Source organism: Panulirus ornatus, chromosome 73, assembly GCF_036320965.1.
Source record: "Panulirus ornatus isolate Po-2019 chromosome 73, ASM3632096v1, whole genome shotgun sequence".
Lineage (NCBI taxonomy): Eukaryota > Metazoa > Arthropoda > Malacostraca > Decapoda > Palinuridae > Panulirus > Panulirus ornatus.
Window position 1 is genome coordinate 12,945,801 of NC_092296.1, and position 27,159 is coordinate 12,972,959.

Here is a 27,159-nt window from a genome sequence, read left to right on the forward strand (position 1 = left end):
TTTGTCGCAGTCTCCCGCTTTTGCGAGGTAGCGCAAGGAAACAGACGAAAGAAATGGCCCCCCCCCCATACACATGTATATACATACGTCCACACACGCAAATATACATACCTACACAGCTTTCCATGGTTTACCCCAGACGCTTCACACGCCTTGATTCAATCCACTGACAGCACGTCAACCCCGGTATACCACATCGCTCCAATTCACTCTATTCCTTGCCCTCCTTTCACCCTCCTGCATGTTCAGGCCCCGATCACACAAAATCTTTTTCACTCCATCTTTCCACCTCCAATTTGGTCTCCCTCTTCTCCTCGTTCCCTCCACCTCCGACACATATATCCTCTTGGTCAATCTTTCCTCACTCATTCTCTCCATGTGCCCAAACCACTTCAAAACACCCTCTTCTGCTCTCTCAACCACGCTCTTTTTATTTCCACACATCTCTCTTACCCTTACGTTACTCACTCGATCAAACCACCTCACACCACACATTGTCCTCAAACATCTCATTTCCAGAACATCCATCCTCCTGCGCACAACTCTATCCATAGCCCACGCCTCGCAACCATACAACATTGTTGGAACCACTATTCCTTCAAACATACCCATTTTTGCTTTCCGAGATAATGTTCTCGACTTCCAAACATTCTTCAAGGCTCCCAGAATTTTCGCCCCCTCCCCCACCCTATGATCCACTTCCGCTTCCATGGTTCCTTCCGCTGCCAGATCCACTCCCGGATATCTAAAACACTTCACTTCCTCCAGTTTTTCTCCATTCAAACTCACCTCCCAATTGACTTGACCCTCAACCCTACTGTACCTAATAACCTTGCTCTTATTCACATTTGCTCTTAACTTTCTTCTTCCACACACTTTACCAAACTCAGTCACCAGCTTCTGCAGTTTCTCACATGAATCAGCCACCAGCGCTGTATCATCAGCGAACAACAACTGACTCACTTCCCAAGCTCTCTCATCCCTAACAGACTTCATACTTGCCCCTCTTTCCAAAACTCTTGCATTTACCTCCCTAACAACCCCATCCATAAACAAATTAAACAACCATGGAGACATCACACACCCCTGCCGCAAACCTACATTCACTGAGAACCAATCACTTTCCTCTCTTCCTACACGTACACATGCCTTACATCCTCGATAAAAACTTTTCACTGCTTCTAACAACTTTCCTCCCACACCATATATTCTTAATACCTTCCACAGAGCATCTCTATCAACTCTATCATATGCCTTCTCCAGATCCATAAATGCTACATACAAATCCATTTGCTTTTCTAAGTATTTCTCACATACATTCTTCAAAGCAAACACCTGATCCACACATCCTCTACCACTTCTGAAACCACACTGCTCTTCCCCAATCTGATGCTCTGTACATGCCTTCACCCTCTCAATCAATACCCTCCCATATAATTTACCAGGAATACTCAACAAACTTATACCTCTGTAATTTGAGCACTCACTCTTATCCCCTTTGCCTTTGTACAATGGCACTATGCACGCATTCCGCCAATCCTCAGGCACCTCACCATGAGTCATACATACATTAGATAACCTTACCAACCAGTCAACAATACAGTCACCCCCTTTTTTTTAATAAATTCCACTGCAATACCATCCAAACCTGCTGCCTTGCCGGCTTTCATCTTCCGCAAAGCTTTCACTACCTCTTCTCTGTTTACCAAATCATTTTCCCTAACCTCTCACTTTGCACACCACCTCGACCAAAACACCCTATATCTGCCACTCTATCATCAAACACATTCAACAAACCTTCAAAATACTCACTCCATCTCCTTCTCACATCACCACTACTTGTTTTCACCTCCCCATTTGCGCCCTTCACTGAAGTTCCCATTTGCTCCCTTGTCTTACGCACTTTATTTACCTCCTTCCAGAACATCTTTTTATTCTCCCTAAAATTTAATGATACTCTCTCACCCCAACTCTCATTTGCCCTTTTTTTCACCTCTTGCACCTTTCTCTTGACCTCCTGTCTCTTTCTTTTATACATCTCCCACTCAATTGCATTTTTTCCCTGCAAAAATCGTCCAAATGCCTCTCTCTTCTCTTTCACTAATACTCTTACTTCTTCATCCCACCACTCACTACCCTTTCTAATCAACCCACCTCCCACTCTTCTCATGCCACAAGCATCTTTTGCGCAATCCATCACTGATTCCCTAAATACATCCCATTCCTCCCCCACTCCCCTTACTTCCATTGTTCTCACCTTTTTCCATTCTGTACTCAGTCTCTCCTGGTACTTCCTCACACAGGTCTCCTTCCCAAGCTCACTTACTCTCACCATATATATATATATATATATATATATATATGCCTTTTTTTAATGATTCAAAAGAAGAGAAAATGTAATAGGAAAGAAAGGATGCGATAACAGAAAGGGTTAAAGGAAATTATAGGAGTGGATAGTCTGGTGTGTTTAAGGTGTTCAGACTTGCCCGGTGGTAAACGTCGATATCCACATAGACAACAGGAAGGAAGATGTTGTAAGACAAGGGGAGATGTTTCCAAACATCATGCTGGCAGAAATAGGTTAAATACTACCCTGAGCAAGCTCCTGCTCACACAGTAGATGTTGCTGTACATGTAATACAGAAATGATATTTCGTACAGGTCACCCATCATGGAGGCAACATGTCATTGTGATATACTGACGTGATGTTGGAGCATATGATAACGCGTTATACTGACATGATGTTGAAGTACATGTTAATGTGCTATACTGACATGATGTTGAAGTACACACAGCAAAAAAACTATCGCGCGTTTTTTGTCCGAAATAAAATGACGCACCAGACGTGGAATAATGGACCAGTCAACATTTTCCTGTGAGATGGTGGTAGCCCTAATGTCCCTGCCTGTGGGTGTCCTCACCTATCTAATGGCAACGATATGTCCTTCCGTATGTAGTACAGTAGATGGCATACGTAAATTGAGCATGTAAAAGTAATATTCTGCACAGTAAGGCATATTGCAGTGATCATTATCTCTTGCAAAGTGTCAAATTCCTGGTGTAAAATAATATACTACATGGTCACTACGAGACCCTGCTTCATACCGGCGGTGATGTATCTGTCTACTGGTTTAGATTAATCAGCAACCTCACGTAATATGTAGTATCACCAGTGTGACTGATAACAGTATGTCACAAACCTGGCACCACATCATAGTATTTAGTAAACCAACATGAAAAGTAATGACTCTTTTCATGGATCTGCATTAGTTAACTTCTCTTTAACAGTGAAAATCAGATTTCTATATAACATGACCATAGACATGTTGTTGGAGGTTAAGAAAGTCATCTTTGACTGTAAATTTTATTATTTCAATACTTGGTTTCACCTCCTCCCGTTGCCAACACTTCACTGAGCCTTCGAGGCATGGACGCCACTAACGTCTGCGTTAAGTTCCTACCAGAAGGGCTTCGTAGATGTTCCCATGCTTGTAAAGCATTATTTACGACTGTAGCACGACATCGATGTTGTCGGTCAGGCAGGCCTTCCTGCATGGCCGCCCATACGTGCTCTATCGGGTTGAGATCAGGCGATTTTGCAGGATGTGGCAACACTGTTATACGTGGATGGCGAGCTTACCACGCCTTTACAACCCTGGATGTGTGAACTGGGCTGTTATCTTGGACGAGGTAAAATGGCTCCGGCTCTGGAAACAGCATAGCCCCCACTGAAGGTAGCAGGACCTCCTCCAGTATCTCAACGTATCTAGGTCCGGTCAACTGGCCAGGCCCGACATCCAGCACCGACACCAGCCAGCACCATGGATGCAAGCGTCCTGCACTGACGCACGCGCCCACTCCTCCTGCTGCCCACCACATGTTGTGTCTCGTATCTGGTTATATAAAATGTATAAAATTACATAAGACACACGTGTGTCTTAATCATATTAGTGCAACTGTTGCTGCAATATAGATTAAGATAATAACTAAGTAAATTAAAAAATATTAACTAAATATATATTAATTATTTATTATGATATCACATCGTATTATTTATTATGATATCACATCGTAAATGAAGATTATTGCTACAGTATTTACATATGCCGTATAAAGTGATCATGATCACTGTTATTCACTTAAAAAAATAATGAGTGTGCATAACTCAAATGTAATACTGCAGCACAACAGGACGTGTCAAGCAGCAAACGACTGTGATGGCCGTGGCACCATGGTTTCAAAGCACTTCCGGAACGTCGTTCATGTTGGCCTCACCATAAATTGTCATTATAAAATGGAAAATATGTTATATAGCATAACCTGTGTGTGTGTGTGTGTGTGTGTGTGTGTGTGTGTGTGAGATAGACAGAGAAAGAGCTAACCTGGTGTTAGATGCCGCCAAACATGTTTGTTTGCAGGGGGACCATCGCTGCAGAAGGTTTTTTCATCACAAAAGATGACGTTCTCCCAAAACTGATGTGGCTTGTCCGCATACTCCAGGAACGCATACTCCACCCTGCTCTCCATGTTGGCCTCACTTAACACAGGTTTTGTTGCTGGTATGCGACCACGTAGCCCCTCACAGTGATGTCTGTTTCGGACAGTTTGAGGCGTGCACTGCAGACCAACTTCCCGAATGTTGCTAGCGGGCGGGCGTGAAGGGGACGTGAGCAGCAATGACAGCTGCTATGGCCTAGGGAAAGGATGACATATTGCAAATATAACATGTGATGTGGTTGTTTACATAACATCAAGTGGTCCAGTATGTATGCAACATCATTACCTGATCATCTTCCGGGGTTGTGCAACGTGGGCGATGCCTGTTGTCTGTGTTGCCCAACTCTGCCTGTCGGCGACTCCATCGTCCTACGTTTGACCAAGACGTCTCCCACTTTCAGTGTCGCTGTAGCCGTCATTATGAAGCTGTAGAATAGCTTCACGTGTCGCTTGTGAGGTCTCCATGGTCAAATTAGATATACCACAAGAACAACCTTTCGACATTGGCTCGCAGTGAACTATACCCGCGCTGTTTCATTGTTTCAAAAATATATCGCATGTCTCATTACATTTCCTGCATGGACACGAAATGGCGGTGTAAGATAACCTTTATGGACTGCCACGAACCCAGATGTGCTATAGAATAATACAATATCAATAGTAAAACATATTCTTCCCAAATTACACCTATACAATATGAAGCTAATGTGTTTACCTGGCATCACATTGAGGTATGCTGCAGCTACCACATACGGGGCTTGCCGCATATAGCTGTGTGTGTCTCACAGCTATATTACACACACCAATTCAAAAGTAGGGGTTCGTAGTGCCTTGTATGATGTAATTTTATTGTTAATGATATAATGCCGTTCTTGTGGCACGTGAGTTACATGGGTCTAGCATAGGACTCTGGAAACCTGTGGCTTCCAGGCACGTATACCAACCCTACCAGCATGGTACAACAGGTAGGTCAGTGATCAGTACACACGTCTTCACACCCCCTCTGCGCCATAGTTTTTTTTCGTTGTGTGTACATGTTAACGTAGTATACTGACGTGATGTTGAAGTACATGTTAACGTAATATACTGACGTGATGTTGAAGTATATGTTAATGTGATGTACTGACGTGATGTTGAAGTATATGTTAATGTGTTATATTGATGTGATGTTGAAGTACATGTTAATATATTATACTGACGTGTTGTTGAAGTACATGTTACTGTCTTATACTGACGCGATGTTGAAGTAAATGTTACTGTGTTATACTGACGTGTTGTTGAACTACGTGTTAATGAGATATACTGACGTGATGTTGAAGTACATGTTAATGTGTTATACTGACGTGATGTCAAAGTACATATCAACGTGTTATACTGACGTGATATTGAAGTACATGTTTATGTATCATACTGACGTGATGTTGAAGCACATGGTAATGTGTTATACTGATGTGTTGTTGAAGTACATGTTAATGTGTTATACTGACGTGATGTTGACGTACATGTTAATGTGTTATACTGACGCGATCTTGAGGTACATGTTAATGAGTTATACTGACGTGTTGGAGTAAACATTAATGTGTTATACTGACGTGATGGAGTAAATGTTAACGTGTTATACTGACGTGATGTTAAGAAACATGTTAATGTGTTATACTAACGTATTGTTGAAGCACATATTTATGTGTTATACTGACGTTATGTTGAATTAGATGTTAATGTGTTTTGCTGACGTGATGAAGTACATACTAATGTATTATACTGATGTGTTGTTGAAATACATGTTAATATGTTATACTGACGTGATGTTGCAGTACTTATTACGTGTTATACTGACGTGTTGTTGAAGTACATTTTAATGTGTTATACTGACGTGTTGTTCAGGTATATGTTAATGAGATATAATGAATTACATGTTAATGTGTTATACTGATGTGATGTTGAAGTACATGTTAATGTGTTATACTGACGCCATGTTCAAGAACATGTTGATGTGTTATACTGACGTAATGTTGAAGTACATGTTAATGTGTTATACTGACGTAATGTTGAAGTACATGTTAATGTGTTATACTGATATGATGTTGAAGTACATGTTAATGTGTTATACTGACGTGATGTTGATGTACATTTTGATATGTTATACTGTCGTGATGTTGAAGTACATATTAATGTGTTATACTGACGTGATGATGAAGTACATGTTAACGTGTTATACTGAAGTGTCGTTGAAGTACATGTTAATGTGTTATACTGACGTGATGTGGTACATGTTAATGTGTTATACTGACGTGATGTTGATGTACATTTTGATATGTTATACTGTCGTGATGTTGAAGTACATGTTAATGTGTTATACTGACGTGAAGTTGAAGTATATGTTAATGTGCTATACTGACGTGATGTTGGAGTAAATGTTAATGTGTTATACTGACGTGATGTTGGAGTAAATGTTAATGTGTTATACTGACGTGATGTTGAAGTACATGTTAATGTGTTATACTGACGTGATGATGAAGTACATCCTAATGTGTTATACTGACGTGATGATGAAGTACATCCTAATGTGTTATACTGACGTGATGATGAAGTACATGTTAATGTGTTATACTGACGTGATGATGAAGTACATGTTAATGTGTTATACTGACGTGATGTTGGAGTAAATATTAATGTGTTATACTGACGTGATGATGAAGTACATGTTAACGTGTTATACTGACGTGATGTTGGAGTAAATGTTAATGTGTTATACTGACGTGATGTTGAAGTACATGTTAACGTGTTATACTGACGTGATGATGAAGCACATGTTAATGTGTTATACTGACGTGATGATGAAGTACATCCTAATGTGTTATACTGACGTGATGATGAAGTACATGTTAATGTGTTATACTGACGTGATGTTGGAGTAAATATTAATGTGTTATACTGACGTGATGATGAAGTACATGTTAACGTGTTATACTGACGTGATGTTGAAGTACATGTTAATGTGTTATACTGACGTGATGTTGAAGTACATGTTAATGTGTTATACTGACGTGATGTTGAAGTACATGTTAACGTGTTATACTGACGTGATGTTGGAGGATGTTCATGCTATACCCTGGCCCCCACACAGGGAGGGGTGAAGGCCGTGGTCTACACTGACGTGATGCAAACATTTGTCATGTTTGGTGGGGTGTTGCTTGTGGTGATCCTGTCTTGCCATGACCTGGGTGGAATTGGCAACGTCTGGGACATAGCCAAGCAGGGATCCCGCCTGGAATTTTTCAAGTAAGTCGTCTGAACTTGGTTCAGTGGTTCACTGGCTCCTCATTGATCTTGTTCCATTCCTCCATCCCTCTTGTTCCATTCCTCCATTTCTCTTGTTCCATTCCTCCATCCCTCTTGTTCCTTTCCTCCATCCCTCTTGTTTCATTTCTCCATCCCTCTTGTTCCATTCCTTCATTTCTCTTGTTCCATTCCTCCATCCCTCTTGTTTCATTTCTCCATCCCTCTTGTTCCATGCCTCCATTTCTCTTGTTCCATTCCAACATTCCTCTTGTTCCATTCCTCCATCCCTCTTGTTCCATGCCTCCATTTCTCTTGTTCCATTCCAACATTCCTCTTGTTCCATTCCTCCATCCTTCTTGTTCCATTCCTTCATTTCTCTTGTTCCAGTCCAACATCCCTCTTGTTCCATTCCTCCATCCCTCTTGTTCCATTCCTCCATTCCTCTTGTTCCATTCCAACATCCCTCTTGTTCCATTCCTCCATCCCTCATGTTCCATTCCTCCATTTCTCTTGTTCCATTCCAACATCCCTCTTGTTCCATTCCTCCATTCCTCTTGTTCCATTCCAACATCCCTCTTGTTCCATTCCTCCATCCCTCTTGTTCCATTCCTCCATTTCTCTTGTTCCATTCCAACATCCCTCTTGTTCCATTCCTCAATCCCTCTTATTCCATTCCTCCATCCATCTTGTTCCACGGCTGCTATCCTAACTGCCATGACTGCTATCCTCATTGTCAGGACTTTCATCCTCAATGCCATGACTACTATCCTCACTGCCATGACTGCTATCCTCACTGCCATGACTGTTATCCTCACTGTCATAACTACAATCCTCATTGTCATGACTGCTAGCCTCACTGTTATGACTGCTATCCTCACGGTCATGACTGTTATCCTTACAGTCATGACTACTATCCTCACTGCCATGACTGCTATCCTCACTGTCATGACTGTTATCCTCACTGTCATTACTGCTATCCTCACTGCCGTGATGCTATCCTCACTGCCGTGATGCTATCCTCACTGTCATGACTGTTATCCTCACTGTCATTACTGCTATCCTCACTGCCGTGACTGCTATCCTCATTACCATGACTGCTATCCTCACTGTCATGACTGCTATCCTCAGTCATGACTATTATTCTCACTGTCATCTCTGCTATCCTCACCGTCATGACTGCTATCCTCACTGCCATGACTGCTATCCTCACTGCCATGGCTTATCATCGATGCCATGACTGTTGTCCTCACTGTCATGACTTGATCCTCACTGCCATGACTGCTTTCCTCTCTGTCATGACTGCCATCCTCACTGCCATGACTTATTCTCACTGCCATGACTGCTATCACTGCCATGACTGTTATCCTCACTGCTGAGACTGATATCCTCACTGCCAAGACTCCTATCTTCACTGCTATGACTGCTATCCTCACTGACATGACTGTTAGCTTCACTGTCATGACTGCTATCCTCATTGTCATGACTACTATCCTCATTGTCATGAGTGCTATCCTCACAGTCATGACTGCTATCTTAAATATCATTACTGATATCCTGTCTGTCATGACTGCTGTTCTCACTGCCATGACTGTTATTCTCACTGCCATGACTTATTCTCACTGACATGACGCCATGACTGCTATCCTCACTGTCATGCGTGCTATCCTCACTGCCATGACTGCTATCCTCACTGCCATATCTGCTATCCTCACTGTCATGACTGCTATATTCACTGTCATGACTGCTAGCCTCACTGCCTTGAATCCTCACTGCCATGACCGTTATCTTCACTGTTATGACTGCTATCCTCACTGTAATGACTGCTGTCCTTCCTGTCATGACTGCTATCCTCACTGTCATGACTGCTATTCTTAATGTGATGTCTGCTGCCCTCACTGTCATGACTGCTATCCTCACTGCCATGACCGTTATCTTCACTGTCATGACTGTTATCCTCACTGTCATGACTGCTATCCTTACTGTCATGACTGCTAGCCTCACTGTCATGACTGCTATCCTTACTGTCATGACTGCTAGCCTCACTGCCTTGACATCCTCACTGCCATGACCGTTATCTTCACTGTCATGACTGCCATCCTCATTACCATGACTGCTTTCCACACTGTCATGACTGCTATCCTCACTGCCATGACCGCTGTCCTCACTGTCATGACTGCTATCCTCACTGCCATGACTACTATCTTCACTGTCATGACTGCTATCCTCACTGCCATGACTGGTATGCTCACTGCCATGACTGCTATCCTCACTGTCATGACTTTTATCCTCACTGTCATACCTGTTATCCTCACTGCCACGGCTGCTATCCTCAATGTCATGACTGCTATCCTCATTGCCATGAATGCTATCTTCACTACCATGACTGCTATCCTCACTGTCATTACTGCTATCCTCACTGTCAGGACTGCTATCCTCACTGTCATGATTGCTATCCTTACTCTCATGACTGCTATCCTCACTGCCATGACTGCTATCCTAACTGCCATGACTGCTATCCTCCCTACCTTGACTGCTATCCTCACTGCCATGACTACTATCGTCACTGCCATGACTGCTATCCTCACTGCCATGACTGCTATCCTCACTGCTATGAATTATCCTCACTGCCATGACTGGTATCTTCACTGTCATGACTGAAATCCTCACTGCCATGGCTGTTATCCTCACTGCCATGACTGCTATCCATACTGCTATGATTGCCATCCTCAAAGCCATGACTGCTATCCTCACTGCCATGACTGCTGTCCTCACTGTCATGACTGCTCTCCTCACTTCCATGACTGTTGTCCTCACTGTCATGACTGCTATCCTCACTTCCATGACTGTTATCCTCACTGCCATTACTGCTATCCTCACTGCCAAGACTGCCATCCTTACTGGCATGACTGCTATCCTCACTGCCATGACTACTATCCTCACTGCCATGACTGCTATCCTCACTGTCATGACTGCTATCCTCAGTGTCATGGCTGCTATCCTCAATGTCATGACTGCTATCCTCACTGTCATGACTGCTGTTCTCACTACCATGACTGTTATCTTCACTGTCATGATTGCTATCCTCACTGCCACGGCGGCTATCCTCAATGTCATGACTGCTATCCTCATTGCCATGACTGCTATTTTCACTACCATGACTGCTATCCTCACTGTCATGACTGCTATCCTCACTGTCAGGACTGCTATCCTCACTGTCATGATTGCTATCCTTACTCTCATGACTGCTATCCTCACTGCCATGACTGCTATCCTCACTGCCATGACTGCTATCCTCCCTGCCTTGACTGCTATCCTCACTGCCATGACTACTATCCTCACTGCCAAGACTGTTATCCTTACTGGCATGACTGCTATCCTCACTGCTATGACTTATCCTCACTGCCATGACTGGTATCCTCACTGTCATGACTGAAATCCTCACTGCCATGACTGTTATTCTCACTGCCATGACTGCTATCTACACTGTCACGAGTGCTATCCTCACTGCCATGACCACTATCCTCACTGTCATTACTACTATCATTGCCATGACTGCTATCCTCATTGCCATGACTGCTATCCTCACAGCCATTACTGTTATCCTCACAGTCATAACTGCTATCATCACTGCAATGAATGCAATCCTCACTGTTATGACTGCAATCGTCACTGTCATGAATGCTATCCCCACTGCCACGACTGCTATCCTCACTGCCATGACTGCTATCTTCACTGCCATGAAAGCTACCCTCACTGTTATAACTGCTATCCTCACTGTCAAGACTGCTATCCTCACTGCCACGGCTGCTATCCTCAATGTCATGACAGCTATCCTCATTGCCATGACTGATATCTTCACTACCATGACTGCTATCCTCACTGTCATGACTGCTATCCTCACTGTCATGACTGCTATCCTCACTGTCATGACTGCTATCCTCACTGTCATGATTGCTATCCTTACTCTCATGACTGCTATCCTCACTGCCATGACCGCTATCCTCCCTGCCTTGACTGCTATCCTCACTGCCATGACTGTTATCCTCACTGCCATGACTACTATCGTCACTGCCATGACTGCTATCCTCACTGCCATGACTACTATCGTCACTGCCATGACTGCTATCCTCACTGCCATGACTACTATCGTCACTGCCATGACTGCTATCCTCACTGCCATGACTACTATCGTCACTGCCATGACTGCTATCCTCACTGCCATGACTACTATCGTCACTGCCATGACTGTTATCCTCACTGCCATGACTGCTATCCTTACTGCTATGACTGCCATCCTCACATCCATGACTGCTATCCTCACTGCCACGACTGCTGTCCTCACTGTCATGACTGCTATCCTCACTTCCATGACTGTTGTCCTCACTGTCATGACTGCTATCCTCACTTCCATGACTGTTATCCTTACTGCCATGACTGCTATCCTCACTACCATGGCTGATATCCTCATGGTCATGACTGCTATCCTCACTGCCATGACCACTATCATCACTGCCATTGCTGCTACCCTCACCATCATGACTGCTATCATCACTGTCATGGCTTCTCTCCTCAATGTCATGACTGCTATCCTCACTGTCATGACTGCTGTCCTCACTGCCATGACTGTTATCTTCACTGTCATAAGTGCTATCCTCACTGCCATGACTACTATCCGCACTGTCATTACTGCTATCCTCATTGCCATGCTGCTATCCTCACTGCCATGACCGCTATCCTCACAGCCATGACTGTTATCCTCACTGTCATAACTACTGTCATCACTGCAATGACTGCTGTCCTCACTCTTGTGACTGCAATCCTCACTCTCAAGACTGCTATCCCCACTGCCATGACTGCTATCCTCACCGCCATGACTGCTATCCTCACCGCCATGACTGCTATCCTCACCGCCATGACTGCTATCCGCACTGTCACGACTGTCATCCTCACTGTCATGACTGCTATCCTCACAGCTATGACTGTTATCCTCACTGTCATGACTGCTATCCTCACTGTCATGACTGCAATCCTAACCACCATGACTGCTATCCTCACTGTCATGACTGCCATCCCTACTGCCATGACTGTTATCCTAACTGCCACGACTTCTATCCTCACTGTCATGACTGCTATCCTCACGACCATAACTGCTATCCTCACTGCCATGACTGATGTCCTCACTGTCATGACTGCTATCCTCACTGTCATGACTGCTTACCTCACTGTCATGACTGCTTACCTCACTGTCATGACTGCTGTCCTCACTGCCATGACCGTTATCCTCACTGTCATAACTGCTATCCTCACTGCCATGGCTGCTATCTTCACTGCCATGACTGCTATCCTCACTGCCATGACTGTTATTCTCACTGCCATGAGTGCTATCTTCACTGTCACGAGTGCTATCCTCACTGCTATGACTGCTATCCTAACTGCCATGACTGCTATCCTCACTGTCATGACTTCTATCCTCACTGCCTTGACTGCTATCCTCACTGCCATGACTGTTATCCTCACTGCTATGACTGCTATCCTCACTGTCATGGTTGCTATCCTCACTGTTATGGCTGCTATCCTCACTGTCATGAGTATTATCCTCACTGTTATGGCTGTTATCCTCACTGCCATGACTGCTATCCTCACTGCCACGGCTGCTATCCTCTCCTTATTCTGAACTTCAAATTACATTAGTTTCTGTCTAACATCGTAGTCCTTGTAGCGTTGTGGCACTGTACTCTCTGTAGCACTGTACCTCCTGTAGCACTGTAACCTCTGTGGCACTGTACTCTCTGTAGCAGTGTACCTCCTGTAGCACTGTAACCTCTGTGGCACTGTACTCTCTGTAGCACTGTACCTCCTGTAGCACTGTAACCTCTGTGGCACTGTACTCTCTGTAGCACTGTACCTCCTGTAGCACTGTAACCTCTGTGACATTGTACTCTCTGTAACACTGTACCTCCTGTAGCACTGTAACCTCTGTGTCATTGTACTCTCTGTAGCACTGTACCTCCTGTAGCACTGTAACCTCTGTGACATTGTACTCTCTGTAGCACTGTACCCCCTGTAGCACTGTACTCTTTGTGGCAATGTACCCTTTGTGGCATTGTACTCTGTAGCACTGTACATTCTGAATCACTGTACCCTCTGTGGCACTGTTCTGTTTGGAGCACTGTACCTCCTGTAGCACTGTACCCTCTGAATCACTGAATCCTATGTAACGCTGTAACCTCCGCTGCTCTGTACCGCCTGTAGCACTGTACCATCTGTATCACTGTACCTTGTAGAGAGTTTTATGTACACGTCACGCCTTCAGAGGTATCTAAGTGATCTGGGTACACACACACACACACAAACACACACACACACACACACACACACACACACACACACACACACACATACACACACACACACACACACACACACACAAACACCATATATATGAGAGTAAATGTGAATAAGAGCAAGGATATTAGGTTCAGTAGGGTTGAGGTGAGTAATGTGGCAGTTGAGGAAATAATTGGTATACATGGGGTGTTCAGTGTTGTAAATGGAAATGGTGAAGAGCTTGTAGATTTATGTGCTGAAAAAGGACTGGTGATTGGGAATACCTGGTTTAAAAAGCGAGATATACATAAGTATACGTATGTAAGTAGGAGAGATGGCCAGAGAGCGTTATTGGATTACGTGTTAATTGACAGGCGCGCGAAAGAGAGACTTTTGGATGTTAATGTGCTGAGAGGTGCAACTGAAGGGATGTCTGATCATTATCTTGTGGAGGCTAAGGTGAAGATTTGTATGGGTTTTCAGAAAAGAAGAGTGAATGTTGGGGTGAAGAGGGTGGTGAGAGTAAGTGAGCTTGGGAAGGAGACTTGTGTGAGGAAGTACCAGGAGAGACTGAGTACAGAATGGAAAAAGGTGAGAACAATGGAAGTAAGGGGAGTGGGGGAGGAATGAGATGTATTTAGGGAATCAGTGATGGATTGCGCAAAAGAAGCTTGTGGCATGAGAAGCGTGGGAGGTGGGTTGATTAGAAAGAGTAGTGAGTGGTGGGATGAAGAAGTAAGAATATTATTGAAAGAGAAGAGAGAGGCATTTGGGCGATTTTTGCAAGGAAAAAATGCAATTGAGTGGGAGATGTATAAAAGAAAGAGACAGGAGGTCAAGAGAAAGGTGCAAGAGGTGAAAAAGAGGGCAAATGAGAGTTGGGGTGAGAGAGTATCAATAAATTTTAGGGAGAATAAAAAGATGTTCTGGAAGGGGGTAAATAAAGTGCGTAAGACAAGGGAGCAAATGGGAACTTCAGTGAAGGGCGCAAATGGGGAGGTGATATCAAGTAATGGTGATGTGAGAAGGAGATGGAGTGAGCATTTTGAAGGTTTGTTGAATGTGTTTGATGATAGAGTGGCAGATATAGGGTGTTTTGGTCGAGGTGGTGTGCAAAGTGAGAGGGTTAGGGAAAATGATTTGGTAAACAGAGAAGAGGTAGTAAAAGCTTTGCGGAAGATGAAAGCCGGCAAGGCAACAGGTTTGGATGGTATTGCAGTGGAATTTATTAAAAAAGGGGGTGACTGTATTGTTGACTGGTTGGTAAGGTTATTTAATGTATGTATGACTCATGGTGAGGTGCCTGAGGATTGGCGGAATGCGTGCATAGTGCCATTGTACAAAGGCAAAGGGAATAAGAGTGAGTGCTCAAATTACAGAGGTATACGTTTGTTGAGTATTCCTGGTAAATTATATGGGAGGTTATTGATTGAGAGGGTGAATGCATGTACAGAGCATCAGATTGGGGAAGAGCAGTGTGGTTTCAGAAGTGGTAGAGGATGTGTGGATCAGGTGTTTGCTTTGAAGAATGTATGTGAGAAATAATTAGAAAAGCAAATGGATTTGTATGTAGCATTTATGGATCTGGAGAAGGCATATGATAGAGTTGATAGGGATGCTCTGTGGAAGGTATTAAGAATATATGGTGTGGGAGGCAAGTTGTTAGAAGCAGTGAAAAGTTTTTATCGAGGATGTAAGGCATGTGTACGTGTAGGAAGAGAGGAAAGTGATTGGTTCTCAGTGAATGTAGGTTTGCGGCAGGGGTGTGTGATGTCTCCATAGTTGTTTAATTCGTTTATGGATGGGGTTGTTAGGGAGGTGAATGCAAGAGTTTTGGAAAGAGGGGCAAGTATGAACTCTGTTGTGGATGAGAGAGCTTGTGAAGTGAGTCAGTTGTTGTTCGCTGATGATACAGCGCTGGTGGCTGATTCATGTGAGAAACTGCAGAAGCTGGTGACTGAGTTTGGTAAAGTGTGTGAAAGAAGAAAGTTAAGAGTAAATGTGAATAAGAGCAAGGTTATTAGGTACAGTAGGGTTGAGGGTCAAGTCAATTGGGAGGTAAGTTTGAATGGAGAAAAACTGGAGGAAGTAAAGTGTTTTAGATATCTGGGAGTGGATCTGGCAGCGGATGGAACCATGGAGGACGGAAGTGAATCATAGGGTGGGGGAGGGGGCGAAAACCTGGGGGCCTTGAAGAATGTTTGGAAGTCGAGAACATTATCTCGGAAAACAAAAATGGGTATGTTTGAAGGAATAGTGGTTCCAACAATGTTGTATGGTTGCGAGGCGTGAGCAATGGATAGAGTTGTGCGCAGGAGGGTGGATGTGCTGGAAATGAGATGTTTAAGGACAATATGTGGTGTGAGGTGGTGTGATCGAGTAAGTAATGTAAGGGTAAGAGAGATGTGTGGAAATAAAAAGAGCGTGGTTGAGAGAGCAGAAGAGGGTGTTTTGAAATGGTTTGGGCACATGGAGAGAATGAGTGAGGAAAGATTGACCATGAGGATATATGTGTCGCAGGTGGAGGGAACGAGGAGAAGTGGGAGACCAAATTGAAGGTGGAAAGGTGGAGTGAAAAAGATTTTGAGTGATCGGGGCCTGAACATGCAGGAGGGTGAAAGGCTGGTAAGGAATAGAGTGAATTGGATCGATGTGGTATACCGGGGTTGACGTGCTGTCAGTGGATTGAATCAGGGCATGTGAAGCGTTTGGGGTAAACCATGGAAAGTTGTGTGGGGCCTGGATGTGGAAAGGGAGCTGTGGTTTTGGGCATTATTGCATGACAGCTAGAGACTGAGTGTGAACGAATGGGGCCTTTGTTGTCTTTTCCTAGCAATACCTCGCACACATGAGGCGGAGGGGGATGGTATTCCATGTGTGGCGAGGTGGCGATGGAAATGAATAAAGGCAGACAGTGTGAATTGTGTGCATGGGTACATATGTATGTGTCTGTGTGTGTATATATATATATGTACATTGAGATGTATAGGTATGTATATTTGCGTGTGTGGACGTGTATGTATATACATGTGTATGGGGGTGGGTTGGGCCATTTCTTTCGTCTGTTTCCATGCGCTACCTCGCAAACGCGGGAGACAGCGACAAAGCAAAATAAATAGATAAACATATATATATATATATATATATATATATATATATATATATATATATATATATATATATATATATATATATATATTTTTTTTTTTTTTTTTTTTTGCTTTGTCGCTGTCTCCCGCGTTTGCGAGGTAGCGCAAGGAAACAGACGAAAGAAATGGCCCAACCCCCCCCATACACATGTATATACATACGTCCACACACGCAAATATACATACCTACACAGCTTTCCATGGTTTACCCCAGACGCTTCACATGCCTTGATTCAATCCACTGACAGCACGTCAACCCCGGTATACCACATCGATCCAATTCACTCTATTCCTTGCCCTCCTTTCACCCTCCTGCATGTTCAGGCCCCGATCACACAAAATCTTATTCACTCTATCTTTCCATCTCCAATTTGGTCTGCCACTTCTCCTCGTTCCCTCCACCTCCGACACATATATCCTCATGGTCAATCTTTCCTCACTCATTCCCTCCATGTGCCCAAACCATTTCAAAACACCCTCTTCTGCTCTCTCAACCACGCTCTTTTTATTTCCACACATCTCTCTTACCCTTACGTTACTTACTCGATCAAACCACCTCACACCACACATTGTCTTCAAACATCTCATTTCCAGCACATCCATCCTCCTGCGCACAACTCTATCCATAGCCCACGCCTCGCAACCTTACAACATTGTTGGAACCACTATTCCTTCAAACGTACCCATTTTTGCTTTCCGAGATAATGTTCTCGACTTCCACACAATCTTCAAGGCTCCCAGGATTTTCGCCCCCTCCCCCACCCTATGATCCACTTCCGCTTCCATGGTTCCATCCGCTGACAGATCCACTCCCAGATATCTAAAACACTTTACTTCCTCCAGTTTTTCTCCATTCAAACTTACCTCCAATTGACTTGACCCTCAACCCTACTGTACCTAATAACCTTGCTCTTATTCACATTTACTCTTAACTTTCTTCTTTCACACACTTTACCAAACTCAGTCACCAGCTTCTGCAGTTTCTCACATGAATCAGCCACCAGCGCTGTATCATCAGCGAACAACAACTGACTCACTTCCCAAGCTCTCTCATCCCCAACAGACTGCATACTTGCCCCTCTTTCCAAAACTCTTGCATTCACCTCCCTAACAACCCCATCCATAAACGAATTAAACAACCATGGAGACATCACACACCCCTGCCGCAAACCTACATTCACTGAGAACCAATCACTTTCCTCTCTTCCTACACGTACACATGCCTTACATCCTCGATAAAAACTTTTCACTGCTTCTAACAACTTGCCTCCCACACCATATATTCTTAATACCTTCCACAGAGCATCTCTATCAACTCTATCATACGCCTTCTCCAGATCCATAAATGCTACATACAAATCCATTTGCTTTTCTAAGTATTTCTCACATACATTCTTCAAAGCAAACACCTGATCCACACATCCTCTACCACTTCTGAAACCACACTGCTCTTCCCCAATCTGATGCTCTGTACATGCCTTCACCCTCTCAATCAATAACCTCCCATATAATTTACCAGGAATACTCAACAAACTTATACCTCTGTAATTTGAGCACTCACTCTTATCCCCTTTTCCTTTGTACAATGGCACTATGCACGCTTTCCGTCAATCCTCAGGCACCTCACCATGAGTCACACATGCATTAAATAACCTTACCAACCAGTCAATAATACAGTCACCCCCTTTTTTTTAATAAATTCCACTGCAATACCATCCAAACCTGCTGCCTTGCCGGCTTTCATCTTCCGCAAAGCTTTTACTACCTCTTCTCTGTTTACCAAATCATTTTCCCTAACCTTCTCACTTTGCACACCACCTCGACCAAAACACCCTATATCTGCCACTCTATCATCAAACACATTCAACAAACCTTCAAAATACTCACTCCATCTCCTTCTCACATCACCACTACTTGTTATCACCTCCCCATTTGTGCCCTTCACTGAAGTTCCCATTTGCTCCCTTGTCTTACGCACTTTATTTACCTCCTTCCAGAACATCTTTTTATTCTCCCTAAAATTTAATGATATTCTCTCACCCCAACTCTCATTTGCCCTCTTTTTCACCTCTTGCACCTTTCTCTTGACCTCCTGTCTCTTTCTTTTATACATCTCCCACTCAATTGCATTTTTTCCCTGCAAAAATCGTCCAAATGCCTCTCTCTTCTCTTTCACTAATAATCTTACTTCTTCGTCCCACCACTCACTGCCCTTTCTAATCAACCCACCTCCCACTCTTCTCATGCCACAAGCATCTTTTGCGCAATCCATCACTGATTCCCTAAATACATCCCATTCCTCCCCCACTCCCCTTACTTCCATTGTTCTCACCTTTTTCCATTCTGTACTCAGTCTCTCCTGGTACTTCCTCACACAAGTCTCCTTCCCAAGCTCACTTACTCTCACCACCCTCTTCACCCCAACATTCACTCTTCTTTTCTGAAAACCCATACAAATCTTCACCTTAGCCTCCACAAGATAATGATCAGACATCTCTCCAGTTGCACCTCTCAGCACATTAACAACCAAAAGTCTCTCTTTCGCGCGCCTGTCAATTAACACGTAATCCAATAACGCTCTCTGGCCATCTCTCCTACTTACATACGTATACTTATGTATATCTCGCTTTTTAAACCAGGTATTCCCAATCACCAGTCCTTTTTCAGCACATAAATCTACAAGCTCTTCACCATTTCCATTTACAACACTGAACACCCCATTTATACCAATTATTCCCTCAACTGCCACATTACTCACCTTTGCATTTAAATCACCCATCACTATGTGAAAAAAGGAGAGATAGGTAGTATGTTTGAGGAAAGGAACCTGGATGTGTTGGCTCTGAGTGAAATGAAGATCAAGGGTAAAGGGGAAGAGTGGTTTGGGAATGTCTTGGGAGTAAAGTCAGGGGTTAGTGAGAGGACAAGAGCAAGTGAAGGAGTAGCAGTACTCCTGAAACAGGAGTTGTGGGAGTATGTGATAGAATGTAAGAAAGTAAATTATCGATTAATATGGGTAAAACTGAAAGTTGATGGAGAGAGATGGGTGATTATTGGTGCATATGCACCTGGGCATGAGAAGAAAGATCATGAGAGGCAAGTGTTTTGGGAGCAGCTGAATGAGTGTGTTAGCGGTTTTGATGCACGAATATATATATATATATATATATATATATATATATATATATATATATATATATATATATATATATATATATATATATATGAATAAATAAATACTTTATCGCTGTCTCCCGCGTTAGAGAGGTAGCGCAAGCAAACAGACGAAAGAATGGCCGAACCTATCCACATGCACATGTATATACATACACGTCCACACACAGCACATATACATACCTATACATCTCAACGTATACATATATATACACACAAAGACATATATATATATATATATATATATATATATATATATATATATATATATATATATATATATATATATATATATATATATATATATTTCTTTTCTTTCAAACTATTCACCATTTCCCGCGTTAGCGAGGTAGTGATAAGAACAGAGGACTGGGCCTTACAGGGAATATCCTCACCCGGCCCCCTTCTCCGTTCCTTGTTTTGGAAAATAAATATATATATATATATATATATATATATATATATATATATATATATATATATATATATATATATATATATATATATATATATATATACACAAGTATATAACTGATACTGTCTGCCCTTATTCATTCCCGTCGACACCTCGCCACTCATGAAATGACGACCCCCTACCCCACATGTGCGCAAGATAGCGCTAGGAAAAGACAAAGCCACATTCGTTCACACTCAGAGAGAGATATGTGGTAATAAAAAGTGTGTGGTTGAGAGAGCAGAAGAGGATATATATATATATATATATATATATATATATATATATATATATATATATATATATATATATATATATATATATATATAAAAATTGTAGAATCGTAAAAGGTGAGATCAAATGAAGTTAGGGGAGTGGGTGCGGAACGGGATGTATTTAGGGAAGCAGTGATGGCTTCCGCAAAAGATGCTTGTGACATGAGAAGCGTGGGAGGTGGGCAGGCTAGAAAGGGTAGTGAGTGGTGGGATGAAGAAGTAAAGTTGTTAGCGGAAGAGAAAAGAGAGGCGTTTGGACGATACTTGCAAGGAAGGAGTGCAAGTGATTGGGAGATGTATAAAAGAAAGCAGAGAGAGGTCAAGAGGAAGGTGCATGGGTTGTAAAAGAGTGCAAATGAGAGTTGGGGTAAGAATATATCATGGAACCTTAAGGAGAATAGAAAGATGTTTGGAAGGAGGTAAATAACGGGCGAAAGACAAAAAAGTATGTAGGAACATTGTGAAGGTGGCAAAAGGGGAAGTGATACAAGTAGTGATAGAGTGAGGAGGAGATGGAGTGAGTATTTTGAAGGACCGTTGAATGTGTTTGATAACAGCTTAGCAGATGTAGGGTGTTTTGGTCGGGGAGGTGTGCTAAATGAAAGCCTTGTGGAACATGAAATCCGGCAAGGCGGCGGGAGTGGACGATATTGCGGTTGAATTTATCAAGAAAGGGGTGACTGGTGTTGTTTGGCTGGTAACGATGTTCTGTGTATGTATGGATCATGGTGAAGTGCCTGAAGATTGGCGAAATGCATGTATAGTGTTACGATATGAAGGCAAAGGCGATAAAGGTGAGTGTTCAGTCTACAGAGACATAAATTTGTTGAGTATATCCGGTAAAGTGTATGGGAGGGTGTTGACTGAGAAGGTGAAGGCATGTACAGGGCATCAGATTGGGGAAGAGTGGTTTCAGAAGTGGTAGAGGATGTGTGGATCAGGTGTTTGCTTTGAAGAATGTATGTGAAAAGTACTTAACAAAACAGATGGATATGCGTGTGGCGTTTATGTATTTGTTGAATGTATAATGATAGAGTTGATAGAGATGCTTTGTGGAAGGTATGAAGAGTATATGGTGTGGAAGGTAAACTGCTTGAAGCAGTGATAAGTTTTTGTCAAGGGCGTAAAGTGAGTGTACGAGTATGAAGAGAGGAGAGTGAATGGTTCCCAGTGAAGGTCAGCCTGTCGCAAGGGTCTGTGACGTCACTATGGTTGTTTGATATGTTTATGGACTGGGTGGTTAGGAAGATAAATGCAAGAGTTTTGGAGAGAGGGGCGAGTATGCAGTCTGTTAGGGATGAGAGGGCCTGGGAAATGAGTCAGTTGTTGTTCGCCGATGATACAACACTGGTGGTTGATTTGAGTGAGAAACTGTAGAAGTTGTGAGCTGAGATTGGAAGAGTGTGTGAAATGTGGAAAGAGGAGAGCAAATGTAAATAAGATAAAGGCTATTGGTTCAGCAGGGTAGACGGACAAGTTAGTTGTGATGTAAGTTTGAATGGAGAAAAATTGGAGATGAAGTGTTCTAGAAATCTGGGAGTGGATTTGGCAGCAAATGGAACCATAGAAGTGGAAGTGCATCATAGGGTGGTAGAGGGGATGAAGGTTCTGGGAGCGATGAAGAACGTGTGGAAAGAAAGAACGTTATATCGAAGAGCAAAAATGGGTATATTTGAAGGAATAGTGGTTCCAACAATATCATATGGTTGCGAGGCATGGGCTATAGATTGGGTTGTACGGAGGAAGATGGATTTGTTGGAAATGAATTGTTTGAGGACAATATGTGGTGTGAGGTGGTTTGATCGAGTAACTGATGAAAGGGTAAGAGAGATGTATGGAAACAAGACGATTGTGGTTGAGAGAGCAGAAGAGGGTGTGTTGAAATGGTTTGGACACATGGAGAGAATGAGTGAGGAAAGATTAGCAAAGAAGATATGTTTCAGAAGTGAAGGGAACAAAAAAAACGGGGACACCAAATTGGAGATAGAAAAATGGAGTGAAAAAGATTCTGAGAGATCGGGGCCTGAACGTGCGAGAGAATGCAAGGCGTGCACTGAATACAATAATTTGGAACGATGTTGTATGACGGGGTCATACTGAACCAGGGCATGTGAAACATCCGTGGTAAACCATGGAATGGTCTGTGGGGCCTGGATGTGGATAGGGAGCTGCGGTTTCGGTGCATTACACATGAGAACTAGAGAATGAGTGTGAACGGATGTGGCCTTTGTTCGTCTGTTTCATGGTGCAATCTTGCTGACGCAGCTGGCGGCAATGGGATGTAGGGGAAGAGAAGAAAATGTATGTTATCTTTTTTCTTTACTTTCGTGTATATATATATATATATATATATATATATATATATATATATATATATATATATATATATATATATATATATATTTATATTTATTTATATTTATTTTGCTTTGTCGCTGTCTCCCGCGTTTGCGAGGTAGCGCAAGGAAACAGACGAAAGAAATGGCCCAACCCACCCCCATACACATGTATATACATACACGTCCACACACGCACATATACACCTATACATCTCAATGTACACATAAATACACACACAGACACACACATATATGTACCCATGCACACAATTCACACTGCCTGCCTTTATTCATTCCCATCGCCACCTCGCCACACATGGAATACCATCCCCCTCCCCCCTCATGTGTGCGAGGTAGCGCTAGGAAAAGACAACAAAGGCCCCATTCGTTCACACTCAGTCTCTAGCTGTTATGCAATAATGCCCGAAACCACAGCTCCCTTTCCCCATACAGTTTCCACACAACTTTCCATGGTTTACCCCAGACGCTTCACATGCCCTGATTCATTCAACTGATAGCACGTCAACCCCGGTATACCACATCGATCCAATTCACTCCATTCCTTGCCCGCCTTTCACTCTCCTGCATGTTCAGGCCCCGATCACTCAAAATCTTTTTCACTCCATCCTTCCACCTCCAATTTGGTCTCCCTCTTCTCCTCGTTCCCTCCACCTCCGACACATATATCCTCTTAGTCAATCTTTCCTCACTCATTCTCTCCATGTGCCCAAACCATTTCAAAACACCCTCTTCTGCTCTCTCAACCACGCTCTTTTTATTTCCACACATCTCTCTTACCCTTACGTTACTTACTCGATCAAACCACCTCACACCACAAATTGTCTTCAAACATCTCATTTCCAGCACATCCACCCTCCTGCGCACAACTCTATCCATAGCCCACGCCTCGCAACCATACAACATTGTTGGAACCACTATTCCTTCAAACATACCCATTTTTGCTTTCCGAGATAATGTTCTCGACTTCCACACATTCTTCAAGGCTCCCAGGATTTTCGCCCCCTCCCCCACCCTATGATTCACTTCCGCTTCCATGGTTCCATCCGCTGCCAGATCCACTCCCAGATATCTAAAACACTTTACTTCCTCCAGTTTTTCTCCATTCAAACTTCCCTCCCAATTGACTTGACCCTCAACCCTACTGTACCTAATAACCTTGCTCTTATTCACATTTACTCTTGACTTTCTGCTTTCACACACCAAACTCAGTCACCAGCTTCTGCAGTTTCTCACTATCAGGTGAGGATGACCACCTGGGTTGGGTGTGGACCGATTCCCACAACTAGAATGCGAACCTGTGCGCTCAGGGGGAATTTTGATCATTTAGTTCTGCTCTCTCTCTCTCTCTCTCTCTCTCTCTCTCTCTCTCTCTCTCTCTCTCTCTCTCTCTCTCTCTCTCTCTCTCTCTCTCTCTCTGTTTGTGTGTGTGTGTGTGCGCGTGTGTGTGTGTAGACATGGTTCATATACACAAGATTTGGAGACGGGGCAACACGAGTGTACAACTCTCTTTCTCTCCGTAAGACACAAATGGTAATCACACACACACACACACACACACACACACACACACACACACACACACACACACACACACACACACACACACATACACACACACACACACACACACACACATACACACACACACACACACACACACACACACACACACACACACATACACACACACACACACACATACACACACACACACACACACACACACACACACACACACACACACGTCAGAGAAGCCTCGTCTCCAGATGGGTGGAGGTCATTGGTAGAGCGCCCGATGTGGCATCCTCACACTTTTTGATTTATGCCAATAACTCTGACCTGAGTGTGTTTGCAGGTGACGCAGAGGTCACGAGAAGGTGAAAAAGCGTAGGAGATGGCATTACCTTACAAGGGAACCTGAACACACTGCCAACTTGATGTGATACACGGTGGATGAAATTCAACCTCAGCAAATGGAAAGCAATAAGGATGGGTCCTCTGTGTGGTGATGATCATGATCATGTAGTGGGCGACAAGCTGCATGATTCCGTATGTGGGAAGGAGTTGGGAGTCTACATCGTCCCTAAACACCGTCGACAGAGTCCCACATCAGGAGAGCTTTCGAGTGGGTGGATAAGGAAATACTCAGCAAACTGTTCATATCCCACTTGAGCCCCAAAGTAGAATATACTTGTCCTGTTGGGCCATCCCATCTAAAGAAGCAGAAAGAGCTCATAGAGAAGGTCCAGAAGAGAGCAACAAATATGGTACCAAAATTTAGAGAACTGGGTCACGTGGAAAGGCTAATGGTTTCTGAATCTACTGACTTCGAAAGAGAAAGGAAGTAGTGTAGACTTAACGCGTTTACAACATTCAAGGTTTTAAAAACAGAGCCACAATCGTGGCTACTGTTTAGTTTGGGTTATGTGTGTTTGTGTAATTCTGCGCCAACCGTTCACCTCATGTGTGTCTGGATACTCGAGTTAACTCTTTCTCTTTCTGCCTCAGCTGGGACACCAACATCTTCGAGCGTCACACATTTTGGTCGACGACTGTGTTTGGCTTCTTCCTCGGTGTTGTTTTGATCGGAATCAACCAGTCGACCTTTCAGCGGCTCGCTTCTGTCAGCAGCCTGAAGGTGTCGCAAAGGTAATGTCCTGAAATGACCAGTTTCCCAGTGTCCACAGTGTAGTTAATGACCAGTTTCCCAGCGTCCACAGTGTAGTTAATGGTTGGAGACCTGGAAGTTCAAAGGATTCATCTTAAGGTCAATAATTGAACGATCGTGAAGTACCTTCCTCACCTTGACGCGTTCTCGGGACGCCCAGGCTCGAAGGCATAAGTCCGATTCCTGGTTACGGCAGCTGGTCCACAGTCAACCCAGCTGTTCATCCACCCCTAGGAGTTTGGTCGATAAAATGGATACCGACTGCCGTAAACAGGATTCGAACCTATGCTCTTGACCTTGGGCGGCTCGTGAATGCATCATGGTCAGGAAGAAAATAATGTCTGTTGTTTTTTTTGGCCTTCACTGGGTGGCATCGGAAATGGAAAACGGTGAACAAGTAGGAATATGTAAATGTGTTTATATATATATATATATATATATATATATATATATATATATATATATATATATATATATATATTTTTTTTTTTTTTTTTTTTTTTTTTTTTTATACTATTCGCTATTTCCCGCGATAGCGAGGTAGCGTTAAGAACAGAGGACTGGGCCTTTGAGGGAATATCCTCACCTGGACCTCTTCTCTGTTCCTTCTTTTGGAAAAAAAAAAAAAAAAAAAAAAAAAAAAAAAAAAACGAGAGGGGAGGATTTCCAGCCCCCCGCTCCCTTCCCTTTTAGTCGCCTTCTACGACACGCAGGGAATACGTGGGAAGTATTCTTTCTCCCCTATCCCCAGGGATAATATGATATATATATATATGATAATATATATCATATATATATGATAATATATCATATATATATGATAATATATATATATATATATATATATATATATATATATATATATATATATATTATCCCTGGGGATAGGGGAGAAAGAATTCTTCCCACGTATTCCCTGCGTGTCGTAGAAGGCGACTAAAAGGGGAGGGAGCGGGGGGCTGGAAATCCTCC

General features: G+C 43.1%; 1 protein-coding gene across 2 annotated transcripts in view; it reads left to right on the forward strand.

The window, feature by feature from the left end:
- LOC139748377 (sodium-coupled monocarboxylate transporter 2-like) overlaps positions 1 to 27,159 on the forward strand; it is a 218,079-nt gene that overhangs the window by 125,689 nt on the left and 65,231 nt on the right. For both annotated transcript variants that reach the window (XM_071661490.1, XM_071661489.1), the window contains exons 4-5: positions 7,626 to 7,780; positions 26,028 to 26,168. In XM_071661490.1, the coding sequence (XP_071517591.1) occupies positions 7,626 to 7,780; positions 26,028 to 26,168 (296 nt within the window). The remainder of the gene's footprint in view (positions 1 to 7,625; positions 7,781 to 26,027; positions 26,169 to 27,159) is intronic.